Genomic DNA, 18,275 nt, shown 5'->3' on the forward strand with positions numbered 1-18,275 from the left:
AATTTGTCCTATGCAACATGAAGATCTAATACACCAGCGAAAAAGTGCTTTTATGATGTGCTGAGGTGTGGGATTATTGTTTTAGGTATCAGTAGGCTAAAAACACAAGGAAACAAGGTCCTAGGCGTTGGTGTGCCTTCCAGGCAGTGACTGCTGCACATTTAACCCCTTGAAAAAGTAATGGTGGTTCTCACGGTTGCTCACATTTACAAATGGCAGAGGAAAAAAATCCGACCTGAACCTTTCAAGAACAAGTTTACCTTTATTCACACCAGTTCTTTTTATATGTGTAGATGAGAAATTGAGAGAAGGATTAAGTAATTTGAACCCAGGAATGCCTGAATTCAAGCACCTTACTTTAAGAAGGTACTCAATAAATAGTGCAATATATTTTTCTGCACTTACTTCTTGGCCCAAAAAATCCCACCAAATTTATTCACCAAGTTCGCAGAACTTTTTGAAGCTGTAAGCACAGAGTAAGCTTTTTGGGCTTTAGGATAGGGCTGAGAAGTAAACCTTACGGTCCAGGGGTTCCTTTATTTGAGCACCAGACAGAGGAAGCTGCGCTGAAGCAACTGATCACCACTGCTATTCAGGGCTCACAGTCAATCAGTACCTTCCAGGAACTGATTCCAGGGCCTAGGAAGTTCGAGATCTCTTTACAGGGTGGTCTGAGTTGCCGCTGACATCTGTCCAGCTTAGCTACTCACGGGGAGGAAGGGCATCAGAGCCCCGGGAATACCGCTGAGAGGCTGAACACCTGGGTCCCGCGACTGGATCTGTGGCGTGTATGACCCTGTACAAGTCATTTCTCTTCCCAGGGCTTCAGTTCTCGCACGTGTGAAGTGGACGAGTTGGAAGTTGGTCTTTGCAACTCTGGCATTCAGCTTGTTTTGAGTCTTACTGGGAAAGCAGGGCGGGGCTTAGGAGCAAAGTCTCGGAAGGGTATTGATTCCATGGCTGGGTCTCTAATGGTCAGGCCCAGCACCCCAATCTGGCGCCTTAATAGTACATGCAGTTTCCCTCATTTCTTTAGAAGCCCCTCGACTCGGCCGCTTCCTCTCTCTACATACCCTTCCTCTTTCTCCAGTGCAGGCAAAGCCTCCACACCTCCCTTCCCCTTCCTCCTCTATACGCTCCCGGCATCCTCGCGTCTCCTCCTCTTCCTCCCAGGAAATAAAAGGCCTTCTGTGCACCCACCTTCTGGCAAAGCCCCGGCCCGCGGCGGGCGCCCCTCCCCCGGCCGGCGAGTGGGGCGCCGCGGCCCAGTGGGCACACGCCTTCCCATACCTTACATGGACAAATGCGTGCAGGCAAAGTCAGGAATTCAGGCCCCTGACGTCAGCCTCCAGCTCTCAGGGCACCGCACGGGAGACCGAGGGGAGGGGGTGGGGACGGTGGGGAGGAAGGAGGGGGAAAGGCACCAACCAGCAGCCGCTCCAGCCCTGCCGAAGTTTCACTTTTTGTCTGTGGGTTCGTTCCCGGGCTCGCGCGAGCTTTCCCGGGATAAATAGCTTTAGCGAGCAGGGGAGAGCCGGGCGCTGCAAGGTAAGGGCTGGCTGCAGGGCTCGGGCCCGGGCGTGGGGCGCGGTGCGGGGCGCGGGGCCGGGCCTGTCCGGGACTGGGGACAATGGGAAGGGGAGTGCCCGGGCACCTCCTCCTTTGCCTCTGCCTCCGCCTCCAGCCGCCGCCGCCGCCGCTGCCCCGGCTGCCTCCTCCCAGAGGTATTGTTGCAAATCCTCCTTCCTTCCCCTCACCCTCCGCGCCTCGGGAACCCCCAGCGCTCCCCAGGCGCGAGCGCCTCCGGGGTGGCAGGAGCGCGGGGCGCAGGGCACCGAGTGCGCGCCCTGGCCGGGCCGCAGGGCCCGCGGTGCGGAAGTGCCGGCCGCTGCGCAATCACGGGGTGCACGTCCTGGGGGAGGGGGACCCCGAGTTTCTCAGGAAGCGTCGATCTCGGGTTGGGCGGGGTTCGAGCCTCCCCTGAGCGTCCCCTGCTTGGGTTTTCCTGGGCGCCCAGGGGGCGGGGCCACACCCAGCCGCTAGGAGCTTTCGCGGAATCATAATTGTCACACCGTGGAAAGGGCCTAGGAACTCAGTCATCCGAGTCCCCCCATTTTACAGTCGGGGCAGTTGAGACCGAGAGAGAAGGACGGCCTGCCCGAAGTCACTCACTAGAGGCCAAGTCATAATAAAAATGAGTGGCCCGCGACCCCTAGTTTCTTGTCTCCAAGCATTTCTCCAGTGCCCACTGTGTGACAAGCGGGGTGCTGGGTGTGTTGGGTCAGAGAGGCGGAAGCGTCCCAGTGCCTGCCCTCAAGGAGGGCGCAGACAACTGCGGGGCCAAACTTGAACCCAGATGAAGAGCGAAGTGCTGTGCAAAAGCATGGGTGAAGTTTTAAGGGTCTCAGGGAAAGGAGTTTGATTTCCTGGTCCCTAAGAACTGGTCAGAGATGGCCCTTTGCATGAGTCTGTGCTTGGTCAGGGCTTTTGAAGGATAGGCAGTTTTCTGAAGCCAGCCAGCAATATGGAGGAAAGCCGTTTTGCACGGGGAAACTACATCAGAGAAGATTAAATGAAATGTGGTGAATGGAGATGAAACTGTTCATGTCATTGTGCTGGGGGCATGGGATTGGAGGGAGGGGTACATGAGGTGAGATAATCAGTGGGATTGTTCCTCAGTACTGGGACAGAACAGTAGGACTCGGTGTGCTAAGGATGTTGAAAGCTCTCTCTGGCTTCCCTTTCCTAACCAGGGATCCACCGCCTTCCGGCCCCGACACAAAATGCAAACATTTAGGGTCATCCCTGAGCTACTTTCCAAGGGCCAGACTCACTTTATTTCCAATACCCTTTCTCTCTCCATGTCCCCCTTTTCTATGTTGTTTGCCTTCCAATAAAACTCATTCTCTCTAAGGTGTTAGTAACTTAATGGCTTAGCTCTCCCAGCTCATGTGTGCATTTATGATAGCCTTTAAGTGGAAGGAGAGAAAGCAGCTCCCCATTCCACCTACAGGTAGAGAAACAAATGGAAAGACCCACAGAGTGTGAGTGCTGGTTCTGGAGCCTACAGTGAGTAATGGTGGATGGTGGTGGCCAGAACTCTAAAGGTTCTCTCTACCACATGAGCAGACTGTGCCCTTCCAGGGTCCCTCCCAGCACCAGGGGTCAGTTAAAATGACAAGTGTGTATCTTGCATTTAATTTTTGCAAGGCAGTCTCCCAACCCTAACATCCAGGTTTTTATAGTCTAGAATGTAGACTCTAGATGGAACATAAGTAGTTGAGACTAGCTGTCTGAATGGTTAAGGGTATAGCCCTGGGGCCTTGGGCCTGAAAGCAGTGGGCGGGCCTACAGTTGGCTTTGGGAGTGGGCAGAGGGAGGAGAAGCTGGGTTGCTGAGCTGTTGATATGGCTGGGGCTGAGTAAGACCCTTTTTGGGTGACATATTCTAGTGGAGAGGTCATTGCTCTGGGAGAAGTAGACAGTCAGTTCCAGGCAGTGGTTGATGGAAGAGGAGGCTTCATTATGCGAGTTCTTCAAAGTGCCAGGCTCTTGGGAGTCTGCATATGACTCGAAATCATCATTTGAGGGTTTTGAACATGCTGAGACATGGTAGGAGAGGAGTGGGCACTGGGAAGCTTCCTCCTGCCCATTCCAGTAAGAAAGGCAGACAGTAATCTGGCCTAAGAATATTATCAGTGGATGTTCATTCATTTACTTGATATATATTACTGAGCACTTACATGCCATTGCTGAATATGAAAGTTTTGTGGCAGATTCCTGTATGTTTTTGAGACAAATATATTGTATTTCATCAATTCTGAAACATACTTTTTTTTGCATTTTAATATCCTTGAAATTGGGTCGTCTTTACAGATGTGTCATACTTGAACAGGTTTTCATTCTAAATTGATAATGATACATCTTAGAGTTGATGGTTTAGATTTGGTAAAATTTGTTAATCATACTCTTTATGAATGTACAATGATTTGCATTTTATAAAACAGTTTGCCTTTAGATATTCCATGTGGATCTCAAAAATCTGAGAATTGGACAGGGTGACAGTCTCATCTCCACTTTAACCTTTGCCCAAGGTGTCCCAGCTAATTAGAGATGTGCTCAAAATTATAACCCAGAACTTGGCTTGTGATGTTAATATGGGACTTTACCCATATTGGTAGTTTCATACCCGCTGTGGAACTAGCAAGTGTTGGGAATGGGGTACAGGGAAGAGTCTGTTTGGATTTGATTTCACAACTATGGCTGAAGGTGCTGAAATGATGATGGGTCTTTGGTCAAGGGCAGAGTGTAACTCATGAGGACTGTGAAGTCCCCTTAGCCTAGAGTGATTTGCTGCATCAAATAGAAAATGGACAGGGAGATAGAAGATGCCAGGTAACATGGGGAAACTAGAGGATGGAGCACACAATTGCTTTTGCACAGAAAGGAGAAGAGCAATGCATGAAGCACTCCAGTTCTCAAGCCTGCCTACTGTGAGCCAGAATTGGCTGGCCCTGCGGGTACAAAGATGAGACACAGTGTCTGTCCTTAAGGATCACCTGTGTGTGTGTTTGTGTGTGTGTGTGTGTGTGTGTGCGTGCACACTCATGTGTATGCGCTGTAATAGGGGTATGTTTTGGCTGCCCACAGGAGGGTCAAATTCAGGGCAGCTACCAAGAGGGAATGATGTCTTTTGGGCTAAGTAGGAGTAGCCCAAGTGGAAGAAGGATAGGTCAGAGGTGGACCTGTCAGACATATGCAGACACAGGGAAAATGTATTCTTGAGGCTGTGTTTGGAATGGCCAGCATGAAGGGGGCTGTGGGAAGTGGAGAAAGGGGGGACTTTTATTTTTTGCTAAGTAGATTTAAATTTATCTTGTAGGCTATAGGGGTCATAAATGCTTCTCTAGAGATTGACTTGAGAACAAGCCTGGGCAGAGGCTCTGGAAGTTCACTGAGATTAGGTATTTGAATGGAAATACAGGAAGTACAGTGATGCCTTTAGTAACTGGTTAAGTGAACCTGAGACTTTGACCATGGTCAGTAATTGGGAGTTTGAGCTGAGTGTGTGCACTGGGTGGGGACTTTTCTTAGAATATAGCACTGGAGGCTACACGCTGTTAGGAGAAATTGAGGTGAGAAAGGGGGACTTAATGTATGCTGTGTGCAGGAATTCTGTCTGGGTGGAAATTCATGGGATTCAAGATGTGTATGACACAGAGGTGAGGGGAAGGGAGGAAGGAATAGAAGTGTGTCATTGGAGTCTGCTCTAGGACACCTGGAGGTGTGGTGGGAATGGCCAGTGCATTCCTAGTGCAGGCACAGAAATGACAAAAGGCACGGATGGACTGATGAGGACTCCACCTCCCCTGAGTTTCTACAAATAAGGTGATGGGTAGCTAGAGGGGTAATGGGAGTCATGCTTGGAAGCAGGTAAATCACAGAATTGGGGCTAGAAAATGTTAATCTTTCTTTTTTTTAACAATAACAGTAACAGTAATATAGTTTTGAAAAAATTTTGAGTGCTTAACATGGGCTTCTCATGCTGACCCATTAAAACAGGATTTGTGATGACCCATGTCGTTTTGCAGATGAGAAGACAAGCTTGGTGAAATTAGGTTACATTCCAAGGGACATGACTGGCTTTCCAACCTGTGCTTGATCCTCATCACTCTCTTCGTGCCCACAGGATGACAAGTGCAAATCAACACTGTTTTTCAGCCTTCTTCCTTGGAATTTGATTTGGTACACATTCCCTGGGCCCTGATGGGGTCCCAAAGGTTTATATGGGTGGGGAGCCTTCTTCAGACCCTCACAGGTACTGCCCCAGCCCCTTCTCTATCAAGATGCTGCCATTCCCTCTACCCTTTGGGTGTCTTCTCCCCAGACCTAACTGGTGAGGACAGAGCTCTCTAGCAAACCATCTGTCCCCACTCTTGCTGCCTCCCAGTCCTCTGTGATGATGAGGATTTTATGTATCTCTATAGAGGGGCATCTGGGGCAATTAAATAAAGTAGGGAATTGGAAGTCTTGATCGCAGCCATTACCCTTGATCTGTGGTTCCTGGGACAAGGCCACGTGTCCTCTGGAGTTGAGCCAAACAGCTTCTCTTGGGTCCTGCCCTTCCCTGTGTCCTGCAGATCCTTTCCTCCATGATGGCTTTCTGGCTCAGGACTCTGAGGGGTCAACCCAAGTCTTCCTGTGGCTTACCTGCCTCAGGTGGGTCCTTTGCACTTCTGTGACTTACAGATAGAGACACTTTCAGGTGAGAGGAGACAGACTTTAGGAGTGGCCCCCAGTAAAGTAAATAAGACTTTGGCTTCCTCCTCTTTGAATCCCTGTCACCTCTGGTACCCTGACAATGTTCAGTAACTGTTAATGAACAACTTTATTGACACAATATGAGCACCCATCACCACTTGGGTTTATCTGTTAGTTTTTGTCTCCCCTCCACTTTAAAGTTAGCTTCATGAGGATTGCAAGGATGCCTACTTGTTAATGGCCATATTCCCAGTGCCCAGAAGAGTGCCTCGCCCATGGTAGGCACTCTGGGAATATTGGTTAGATGAAGAAGGGGATTGACTTAGTTCTCTGCAACCACGTAATAGCATGATGGTGGAAAGGGGCTATTTTTACTGACCCAGAAGCTTGGACCTGTGGAGTTCCAGGACTGGATTGGAAATCACCTATGATAGAGCTGCCACAGGTGGCATTGGGCAGTCCCATGTCAGGGTCAAGATAAGGGACTGGGAGTGTAGAGCGGAGTCTCCAGACTAGCTGTCCTATGAGTAATTGCAATTGCAGCTGTTCTTTCACATTTCCCTTGCACAGCCAGGTGGTGGTACTGTCCTTGAACATTCCTGTTTTCTTAATCTGTGCCTTTTTGGATGCCATTTTCTCTGCCTAGAGTTCCAGGCCTCTCCATAGAGTTTCCAACCACCTGCAGGACAGGTGGATGCTCAGGGAAAAGACATTTGGTTTGAGTTTTGAAGAGTGAGTAGGACTTCATAGGGCAGAGGGGTGGAAGTCCTTCTCAGGTAGAAAGATGTTGATATCTATCTGCAGTCCTGAGGCCTAGGAGTGTTTGGTGAATGGAAGGGTATGTTTGGAGGTTGCTGTGAAAGGTGACTGGCTAGGGAGGGTTAGCCAGTAAAGGAGGACTGGCAGGAGGAACAAGGATGGTGGTGGAGGCGGTGGAGGTGGTGGTGGTGGTAGGCGAGTGGGGTGGCCACAGAGGGCTCTGCTACTTTTTGAGCAAAGGAGTGTGTTGTTGGATCTGTGTTTCAGAGAGCAGGTCAAAATGAGAGGCAGGGACCCCACGTAGGAGGCTGCTGAAAGGTCCCAGGGCAGGAGAGCCCAGGCCTGTAAGGTCAGCCAAGTAGACAGAGAAGCGTGGATTTCAGAAGCTGTTTGCTGTTAGACTCATATCAGGCAGCTGGTTCTTACTCTTGTCCTTCTAATTATTTGCCAGCTTATCAGCTTTGACTGAAAAAACTTTTTGTGACCAGCGCTTGCGGGAAGTAGGAGAATCAGCTAGCTGGCAGCCAGTTCTTGCCCAGGAAATGTGGGCTGGACCTTGGTGGCCAGAGTGAACTAATCCCTCGTTTTGTAGGTGAGGCAACCAAGGACCCGGGAGAGGGACAGACAGCTCCATCACAGCCTTGTCAGCTGAGCTGCAGATGGCTGGCTGTGGCCGTCACTCCCGTGCCAGCCCTCTTTCAAAGGTGTTTTGCTTCTGTGTATGCTGAGCCTGGCCCAACACATTCCTTCTCCACCCTGCCCCCTATCCCCAGGGCCTTCGCTTTTGGAGAATTTGGGACGGGATATAAGTTGGAGATCCTTGTTCCTGGGATTGACCCTTGTGCTTTGCACTTTGAAAACAGTGATTAAGACAGCTTGGTTTGAATGTGTGGTTTGGGATTTATTTCTTTTACTGCCACTATGCTTGTCACTTGTTTGAAAGCACCAAGCTCCCGACTGTAGCATGACTCCAAGGTTCCTTGCTGGTGACAACCCCTCCCCCACCCCCAACAGTCTCCTTTATTTTTATGTAGTTTTGCTTGCCTAAAGGTTTTCAGGCCTCCAGTATTGGATCCATTACAGGATAGATTCCCCTGTTTTTCCTTCCCTCTTAAACCTGCCCATCACAACTCATCTTACAGAGCCCATTAGTATTTCATAGGCTTCATAGCACTTTGTATGTGGCAAAGGCATTTTACAATCATTTTTATTACTTAGCTCCCAGTTGCAATCCAACAGATGGGTCAGTCTTGTCTTGCAGAGTGTGGGCAAGAATTCAGAGGTGAAGAAGCCTTCCTATGGGGTGTTCAGTCTTAAGTAGCAGAATGAGAATCAGACTCCCATGTCCAAAGTTCCTGTCCTGCTCCTTAACTTCTGCAGGTGAGCATAAGAATTGATGTAAACTCCTAGCAAGCTCTATACCCAGGTGAGAAACTGCTTTATTATTTAATTGTGTGCCAGTTAGTAGCATTTGCTGCCTGTTTCTGTGACTTTGGAAGGTAACTGAGTTTCAGGTTGGAGAGACGGGAATCTTGAGGATCTGTGCTTCACTCTGCTATCATTTCAGCAGTACCATCACCAGAAGTTTTTTGTGTAAGACCTCTTCTGAGCCACCCATTCATCCTGGGATCTTAAGGAAGTTGCAGAACCTCCCTGAACTTCAGTTACCTCAAATAGAAATTCTGTCATAAGAGACCACAGTGCATTTGTGAGAACCAGAGAAATTCCAAAATGGTGCTTTATCGGCAATATTTTAGTGTGTAATGTGACCGTGTAGTGTGCATGGGTGGCAGTTCCTCGTACCCAGCATGGCATCTAGCACGCAGCGATGAAACCTCACCCTGTTGGTGGAGATTGTGAGATTTAGACTCAGACAGATCTGAGTTCAAATCCTAGCTGTACAGCTTAATGGAGGATGCTCCTTGGGGTAGCCACAGGCATGATTTGGTTTACCGACTTACTTTTAGGCTTCTTATTAATGAGGGCACCACTGCTGAGAACAGTACAATCTGCAAAGTGGGGTCAGAGGTATTCTGATACGCAGGTGAATATTGAGTGAGGTGGTACAAGTAATGTGCCTAAGGCCAGGCCTAAGGGAAAGACTCAAAAGACATCCTCTGTTTTTGTTAGAGGAGGTGCTAGGTGCTCCAGAAATGTTCATTCAGTGAACTACTTTTGTAAGGTAAAATTTGGGGATGTTTGAATGGGATGTCAAGATTGTAGGTACTTAGACTTTATTAGGGTGGATAAAAACATGTTAATTCCTGTCCAGAATGTAAGAAAGTGCCAGGAGAGTGGTACAAATGGAGGACTGATGGGGTGTGCAAGTCCACTGAAATATGGGCAGAAGCTGGCTGGCAGTGCTGGGCCTTGGGTCAGACACTGAAGGTCAGGAAGACTTAGTCCAAGATGCAGTGGGTCAGGAAAATTGCTCTGGCTGCCAAATACTTGAGAAGTAAGATCTGATTCTCTCTCTGTCCGTGTGTACTTTAGCGGGATGTTGAAGTCTGTTATTTCCCGTGCACTGGCCCATGTTGATAATGATCTCTGACTTTAACTGGGGGAGCCCAGTGTGGTACTAACTGCTGTGCCTCAGTCACCAGGGTTAACGGGCATTTATTCTTCCTAATGAGTTTCCACTGAGGCTGGTTCTTGTTTAGTGCCCAGAAAGAAAAAACTTAGTTGGCACCTGGTGCTTCAGTCTTGTTTGGTCTGCAAAGGAATCATTATTAGGAACTGCAGTGGGGAGTCGCCACCCAGAGGTGGGGTGTGCGTGGCTCATGGGAAAGGCAAACTCTGCAGGGACCTGGAGGGTAAGTGGCACCTTCTCTGTAGAATGAGGTGAAAGGTAGGTCAGGCTTTCAACAGTCTGGTCACTTCCACCCTGGAAATCGCTCTTCTTGGCCACAGCTGAGCAGCTTCCCTTGGAGAAATTAGGGTTTCAGTAATTATAACTGGAGAGAACCTAAAGATAAAATCTGCCCACTGATTTGATGTATTCATGCATTCATTCGTTGGACACCATGTGCCAGGTATACCTGTGAATGGATGAGTAAAATGATAGTCAGTGTTTGGGGGATGGAAACATGAATGCAAAAAATATCTGCTGGCTCTTAGTGACAAATTCTAGGGACTTGGGGCAAACTTCATGTATAGAAAGAGTGTCATTTTATTGGGCCTTGAAGGACAAGTGGCTTTTGTTTGATGGGCTGGAGGAGGAAGGATAAACAAGGGAAATGACATGGGCAGAGACACAGGTGAGAAAGTACAGTGCCCTGGAACGTAGTCACTGGGGATGACCTGCAGAGAGGCCATGGACATGAGGGTGGAAAGGTGGGTCGGGGGCTTAGAGAAAGGTCTTGATCGCTGATGGAGGAGCTGAGACTGCACTCTGAAAGGAGCATTAAGTGGCAAAGTCAGGTGGTTGGATCTGTGCTTTAGGAAAATAGTTGGTTACGGTGTGCAGGATGGTTTGGAGGAAAGGGTGCAAGAGATGGCAAAATGTGCTGCAATAGTCCAGGCAAAAGATAAAGGGGAACTGGTGAAGAGTTGGGGCAGAGGATGTGAGAACTATTTCACAGGGAGAATAGAGGTCACCCAGTCTTCTCCTTTAACCAAGAGGAAACACAGACCCTGAGGCCAGCCCTGGCTCAGCCTGACCTCCGGGTGATCCCATCCTCTGCTCTGTGTCTTTAGACAAGTGAACAGAGTACATGGTTGTTGAGATGGTTGTTTGTCAAGACGAAAATCTCCAGCTCTTTTTTTTTTTTAGATAATTATTTTTTATTGAAGGGTAGTTGACACACAGTATTACATTAGTTTCAGGTGTACAACACAGTGATTCAACATTTATATACATGATAATTCTAGGTACCAGCTATCACCATACCAAGTTACAATATTTTGACTATATTCCTTATGCTATGCATTACATCCTGGTTACTTATTTATTTTACAATTGGAAGTGTGTGTGTATATACATATATATATATATATATATATATATATATATATATATATATATATTCTCCAGCTCTTTTTATCTTTTAAGAATTCCATGAAATCTCTTCGTTCTGAACGAAATTGGCTCTTTCTGTAGTTATTGAATCTCTAATCACTGGAGAGATAATTCAAGTAGTGGCTGATTGGACTCCTACAGTGAAAATGCAGACATTGGTTGAAGCCTTGATCTAGAAGGTCTTAAGATCTATCAACCCTGACTTTTTTTTTCCTCCCTCCCTCCTTCACTCCCATCCTTTCTTCCTGGGAAAAAAAACTTATTAAGTCTTTCATGGGGGTCCTGTTTCAGTTGACTGCTCAGGATCATATTAGCCAGAGTGATCAGAAGACAGAGAGAGTAAAATAATAGATGATTAAACACTGAGAATGCTGATAGTAGTGATAAAACAACCATTTTGGTGCTAATAAGTTACTACCAGGGAGACCTCTGTGGCCTAGGCCAGCCTGATCCTGACCTAAATGGAATCTACCAATATAGTGAAGACACTTTCTACTAGTCACCATTTTATAGTGCTTTACAGTTAATCATGTGTTTTCCTACAAATTATAGGTAAATTCTCAATAGTCCCGGGAGTACTTATTATTGCTGTCCAAGTTTTGCTGCTCAAGAATGTGAGTCTGAGAAAGATGAAGTGAGTTGCTCAGGGCCTGTGCTTGTTGAACTAGAACATCAACTTGAGTTTGCTATCAGTGCCGTTTCACATTCCTCCTGTTCATGGCCTGTGCAGATAACCGAGACAGGCTCTAACTTTTGTTCATACTAATGTGCTTACAATCGTGGATCCTGATATGTGGTAAGCATTTAATAAATGTTTGTTGAGTGAATGTGTGTGTGAATGACTAATATAAATGAAGTAATAAAGGACAACTTGAGTTTTATGAATATGCTTAGTATTAGAAAAACCTAATTGATCTCCTCTGAATGTTTAATCAGTATGTTATCAAAAGACAATGAAAAAGAACTCATTTAGAGTACATTGATGCTACCTGATACCTCTCGCTAATCTCTTGTGAAGCCAGAACCCTAATCCTGAACCCCCAGAAGTGCACGTCTGCTTTCCTGTCTGTGTACTGTGTTACCTTCTCCTTACTGTTTGCTACAAAAGAGCTCTTCCTTCTTTTTGCCTGGACTTTATATTTATCTTTCATGTAAGTAAAGATTTGTTGAAATCAGTAAATCCTGCCTTAAATATTACCCATGTGGGCACTAGGAGAGCTTTGAGTTTTTAAAAAATTATACACAATTCAATATATTAAAAAAATGCAGTGTAAATATCAGTGGGCAAATAGCATTTACTTCCCTCTAAGTTATATCCTAAAGAGTTATTTCTTTAGCACTTCCTCTTTCCCTTACCGTGGCTAGTTACCACTTTGTTCCTTGAATTGTGTAATTATGTGAATATGTATCTTATCTCCTCAGGGAGGTAATAGAAAATGCATGGATGGTTGGAAAGTCAGGCAGGTTTAGATCATGGCTTTGCCACTTGTTAGCCATGTAACCTTTCTCCATACAGTATGACCCATAGCAGGTAGATCTTAAGTAAATGTTTATCAGCTGGCTAAATAAGTTTTAAGTTCTTTCAAAAGAGAATGGTAGGCAGAAAATATTTCTATTACTTTTTATACCAGCTGCTCTTCAGCCGCCTGAAAGACCATTAATTTGCAGTCATTAGCAGTGTGTGAATCTACTACTTGTTTCTTTACATCTTCACCAGAATTTATTTTTACAACTTGGATTTTTCTTTGCTAAATTAGTATGTAAGACATGATATTTCATTGTTGTTTTAATTTGGTTTTTCTTAATTACTAAAAAACATTTCCCAAGTAGTGGTTTAGAGTTTGTGTGTCCCTTTGTGTGAGTTTCCAGTTGGCACTATTTAAAAATGGTCTGGTCTGGAGAAGCTGGGTATAAAAGGGCTAAAAATGTTTAGTGTTTTGGGTTGCTTAAACTTTCACTTACTTAGGTATTCATTTCATTTGGTCAATGTTTATTGAGCACCTACTAGTGCTCTGTGTCAGGCACTGTCCCAGGGGCTCCACATACTACGAAGAAAGAAGGAAATGAATAAAGTCAGTGACCTCAGTTCACCTACTTCATTTAACAAGGGCTGTGGCTGAGCCCTAGAAGAGTGAGGTTAATTATCTAGAGTCCCACGGCCTGTGCAGAGGCAGAGCCACCATTCCTGTGAACAGTAACTGTAATTTCAGGTTTTTTATCAGTAGACTTTTAAGCTATGGTAACATTCTGGAAATGTCAATTATGTTGTCTAAACAACATCTCCAAATTTTATCTCCATTGCGAAAGCAAAGTCGCGACTTTGGTTTAGAAAATATGACACCTGGTTTTATGTACGGCTCCTTCCTTGACCACCCTGCCTGTTACATTTACATTCATTCTTAGATGAATAAACTTCATAAAGCAGGACTAGAAAACGAAACCCTAATCCAGGCAGTTTGGAACAACTGTGAACCTTTTCTGGGCATGTTTTTGGTAAATAGGAAGAAGAGATGACATATTTCTCTATCAAATAAAATAGTCAATTTAAATTTAATAAGGCAGTTATCCTCAGGTAATAAAAATTCAACTAACTTGCCTTAACTATCTTGTTTAAAGTCAATTAAAAGCCTCATATTCCTTACTCACTGGGTAAAATTTAATAGAACTTCAGTTAAGCATTTATTGCTTATTTAATTCAAAATTAAGTTAATCACCACAGTTGGTAACAACCACCAAGTATTTAATTAACATTCAGCAAACTATCTTATTAAGTCTAAATTAGATACAGACAGGTCTTGTTTATCCCCATCAGTATGCAAACACCATTTCCCTACCTCCCACCCCAAACGGCCTTTGGTTTTCCCGTGGTGTTCCTCTTCTGTTGTCATCTGTACTGTGATGATTTGGACAAGGTCCTTGCTCTTAAGGAAGACATACAGTCTGGTATGAGAGGTGCAGGAATAGAGATGTTGGATGAGGTGCTGCTGTAGAAGCACTGAGAGGCCTTAGAATGCTGTGACTCTAATGTTTCCCAATGTGTTGTGCGTGTTTCCTTCTATGAGGAAAAGGTCCTGTAGCTAAGTAAGTTTGGCAAAGTACAAGTTAAACACAATTAAATGGTTATCTTTACCATGGGAGCTTTGACGAGCCTTTAGTAAACTAATCACATTGTGACCTCCCAAGAGGTTTATTTCCCAAAGTGATTTGATCAGAGTGCGTGTCACTACCGTCTTCCTTTTTTCCCCCCAGGACATCTTCCTTCCCCCTCAGTCATTTCTTACACTTAGTGTTACATTGTGCTCTGGGAAAAGCTGCTGTGAGCCATGGATTCTCTACCAGTATCTCAAGCCTAGGAGGGGTACTTAGCCATGCACCCTAGTAACTGATACGGGTTTGGAAATTCTAATTTGTATGAAAGGTGCAGAGATAATTTGGGTGATTTTAAACAGAGGGGCTTCTGGCTGGGGTCAAGGGTGTGAAATCAGAGCAGGCTGTCCTCATTGCGGAGAGCTGGGCTTGTAGGAGAGATACGGTTTGTATAAGCAGAGAGGCCTGGAGAATTGCCAAAAAGTAAGTGGGGACAGAACACCTGTGAAATTCTGACATGACTGATTTGATTGAGACACCTTAACACAGATACAACTTAGACCAGTGTTCATGACAGTGTGACTCTGGGGAGGTAAGAGGCAGCAGACCTGGTGCAAAACTCTCTGCTTTAGACCTTGTTCCAACTGAGTGACTGCCCAACTGCGGAAGCGGTCATTTCTGTAAGGCATCCTGGCACTTTGGGCTACAGTCTCTGCTTTGTGAATCACAATCTTTTCTTCTAAGAGTGAGTCTTGGCTCCTTCATTCTAGTAGGCTGAGTTTTCACTTTCCCTGTCCTATACCACTTCTCCACCTTTCCTTCCTCTCTAGCTTGCCTTATTCTGATGGATCAATCACCTGTGTCTTCATTTTTCATTTTTAATCCATCTCTATCATCCTCTTCACCTAAGGCAAGCTACCTTTTTGTATTCTTCCTGAAGAGTCATCTGCTTCATTTAAATGATGCTACCCACTTTCTCATCTCCAGTGGCAACCAGCAGATGGAATGTGGTAAATGAAGTGGAGGACAAGGCCAGGAATGGGGAGCTTGGGGTGCCGCTGCTGATACCATTTTGGGTGCGCATTTCCCCTCTCTGACTTCAGTTTATCGATAAAATGTTCAGATTACGCCAGGTGTACTCACAGGGCCGTTTCAACTAAAAAAATGTTGAGTGTTAACGTTTGCTGAATCAACATAAGCTAAAGTTAACCTTGATTGTTTCATCAGACATACATCTTTGAGCCTGGAAATAGGAGGAAGTGTGCAGTGAGCAGAGAGCTCTGTGCCCATGCCAAGTGGACATTCAGGAAATACGGGTTCTTCTACATCCTGCCTCTTCTGGACTTCTTTTCTTTATATTGCCTGTTGCTTCTAGTCATTTCTCCCTCTCTGCCACTCAATAGAGATGTTGGACGAGGTGCTGCTGTAGAAGCACTGAGAGGCCTTAGAATGCTGTGACTCTGATGTTTCCCAATGTGTTGCGCATGTTTCCTTCTATGAGGAAAAGGTCCTGTAGCTAAGTAAGTGGCAAAGTACAAGTTAAACACAATTAAATGGTTATCTTTACCATGGGAGCTTTGAGGAGCTTTTAGTAAACTAATGCACATTGTGACCTCCCAAGAGGTTTTTCCTAGTTACATATGCCTACTTGAAACACCTTTTTCTTCCTCTTCTTTGCCTGCATGTTCCCTGCTGTCAGTTTTCCTCTCCCATTCCCCAGCTGGATAGCTCCCTCTCTGTGCCTCTACTGAGATTTCCTTTTTCCCCTCTGGCTCTGCCTGTGAAGTGTGTCTACTCCAGGATCCCGTAAAGACACGTGACTACAATAGTGAGGGAGATTGGCGGGGGTGGGGTTGGGAGGGGTCTTCCAGGAGACTATCTGTGCCTCAGAACCATTTCTTTATTGAGTAAGTCTTGTTCAATGAATGAGACCAAGTCTTGCCCTCAAGGAGCCCACAGTGGAGGTGAGAAGCTCTCTGGCTTTTCCTTGATGCTCAGTGGAGACCACAGTCAGTGAGGTACACTAATCATAGGCCAGAAGAGCTTTTTGCTTCTAGAATTGGCCAAAGCACTGTTAGATTCTCAGCATAGATTCTTGAGCGTCTAGGAAAACTACTCACCTGGAAAGCTTCAGCTTGTTTTACAGACCTTGAAAAGGCAACTTGCATATCCATCAACCTGGACGGACACTTAAGGGATGAAAATGTTAGCAGCAGCCTGGCAAGTGGCAGAAGAGAGGGCACAGCATTGGCTGGGGGTGCAAATCAAGAATGATGTGGCAGGGAGCATAGGACACAGCACAAGCCCAGAGATGTCACTCACATGTGGAGAGGCCATTGGTAATGTTATTAAGGTTTGGTCCCACTCCAGGAAAGATTTTCCAAAGTTAGGAAGTTACCTCAGGAGTCCTTTTTCTTCCCTTTTTTTGTATTAAACATAGTGCTCCCTTTTTAATGTTTGTGATTAGTTCTTTGGATTTTCCTAGTTACATATGCCTACTTGAAACACCAAGAAACATTTTGAAAGCTTTGATCTGTGTAGTGCTTAAGAACATGGGCTCTGGAGCAAGATTGCACTCTGTGCCATTCATATCTCAACTTGTCACTCAGCCTGTTTAGGCCACTGTTTCCTTATCCATAAAATGGGAATAAGAAAACTACCTATCTCCTTGTTGTGATTAAATGAGTTAATACATATCAGGCCCAAAGAATACAGCCTGTCACATGCTAAGTACCCATTAAATATTACCTATGTGTACTCCTTATGGGGTCAGAAAACTGTGATTTGGAAAAGATATTAGAGATGAGTGGGGGTTTTTTTGGTCATCTTTTTAAATAAACTTTTAAATTTGAATAGTTTAGGTTTACAGAAAAATTGTAAAGATTGTACAGAGGCTTTCCATATACCCCTTGCCCACTTTCTTTCATTTTTGACATTTTAACATTACCACAGTATGTTTGTGAGAACTAAGAAACTGACATTGGCACATTACTATTAGCTCCACTACAAACTCTATCTGTATTTTCATCAATTGGTCCATAATGCCTTCTTTCTTTTCCAGGATGCATCCAGGGTACAGCACTGCATTTAGTTGTTGTATCTCCCCTGGGGTGGCTTTAAAATTTAGGTTTTTTTTTTCAATAACTAGGGAAGGGTTCTTTACAGACAAGCCTGTTACATCCTGTAATGTTGAACAAAGAAACTGGAGCAGCTGTGGATGACATGGAACAGGATGGGAGCCTCCTTTCCTGCCCTCCCTGCTTTTTCTATTTGAAGGGCCTCCGGCAAAGCAGGGCTTACATGCGCCACAGTCCAGACTCCTTGTTTTCATGGGAGGAGACTGAGGCCCCAGAACGGGGAGTGACAATGCCAAGTGAAGCGGGAAGCCCAGAGAAGGTCTAGAAAGGATTGTTGAATTGCCCTGATCCTATTCCTGTTGTTGAATGGATGAGTGGGCAACAATCAGGGACTCTGAAAGATCTGCGTTTGGATCCTGACTCTTCCACTGTACTCAGTTTTCTCTGTTTGCAAAGTGTAGTGGTCAGTGATACCTACTCATACGTAATGCTCACAAAGTGCCACAGTTTTACCTTGTGAAAGTTAAGTGACCTGAGATGCTTGCTTCTAGCATAGCTTGAAACACAGTAGGTTCTCAATAAATAATGAAAGAGACACCTTGAAAATTAGGAAACTTTGTGCTTAAAATTTATTTCAGCAAGTCTGGGACAAATTGCTATAAAATAAAGAGTAGTTATTCGTGAGGAAATCTGTGACACTCAGGAATGGAACCAATGTTTGAGTTTCTGATAAGCAGGATATACTGTCTGTTTTTATTCCTGGAGGCTTTTATCATACAATACTACATTATGTTGCAGTCTGACTTTCACACAAATTGGATCCCAAACTTCTTACAGGAATTAAAAATACAAACTCGTGGGCAGTATGTGTTTTATAAATTACAGAAAACAGTAGTGTAAAGACATGGCATAGTAAGTGCCGTGGAGTCTGCGGCAGGCACCGATCCCCACAAGGAAGACATGGACGAGGTGGCCACGAAGGTGAGGAAGCTGGGCAGCCACAGGAGGCACTGGGCGGTGTTCTGTGCTGGGAGGGCTGGAGGCAGGCCATCTCCCGTGGTGATGTCCTGGGAG

General features: G+C 45.4%; 1 protein-coding gene across 7 annotated transcripts in view; it reads left to right on the top strand.

The window, feature by feature from the left end:
- Positions 1–1,409: 1,409 nt before the first annotated feature.
- The window catches only part of LPP (LIM domain containing preferred translocation partner in lipoma), a 632,552-nt gene continuing 615,686 nt past the window's right edge, over positions 1,410–18,275 (top strand). For 2 of the 7 annotated variants that reach the window (XM_036875183.2, XM_057501065.1), the window contains exon 1: positions 1,410–1,548. Coding sequence is in view for 1 of the 7 variants with exons in the window: in XM_057501046.1 (XP_057357029.1) it covers positions 1,631–1,724 (94 nt within the window). In the remaining 6 variants the exon portion in view is untranslated. Of the gene's footprint in view, positions 1,549–1,594; positions 1,725–5,590; positions 5,745–18,275 lie in introns of those variants that run through there. The other 5 variants (XM_036875184.2, XM_036875187.2, XM_036875194.2 and 2 more) reach the window with 5 other exon arrangements.

The sequence above is a fragment of the Manis pentadactyla genome, chromosome 1, assembly GCF_030020395.1.
Source record: "Manis pentadactyla isolate mManPen7 chromosome 1, mManPen7.hap1, whole genome shotgun sequence".
Taxonomy (NCBI): domain Eukaryota; kingdom Metazoa; phylum Chordata; class Mammalia; order Pholidota; family Manidae; genus Manis; species Manis pentadactyla.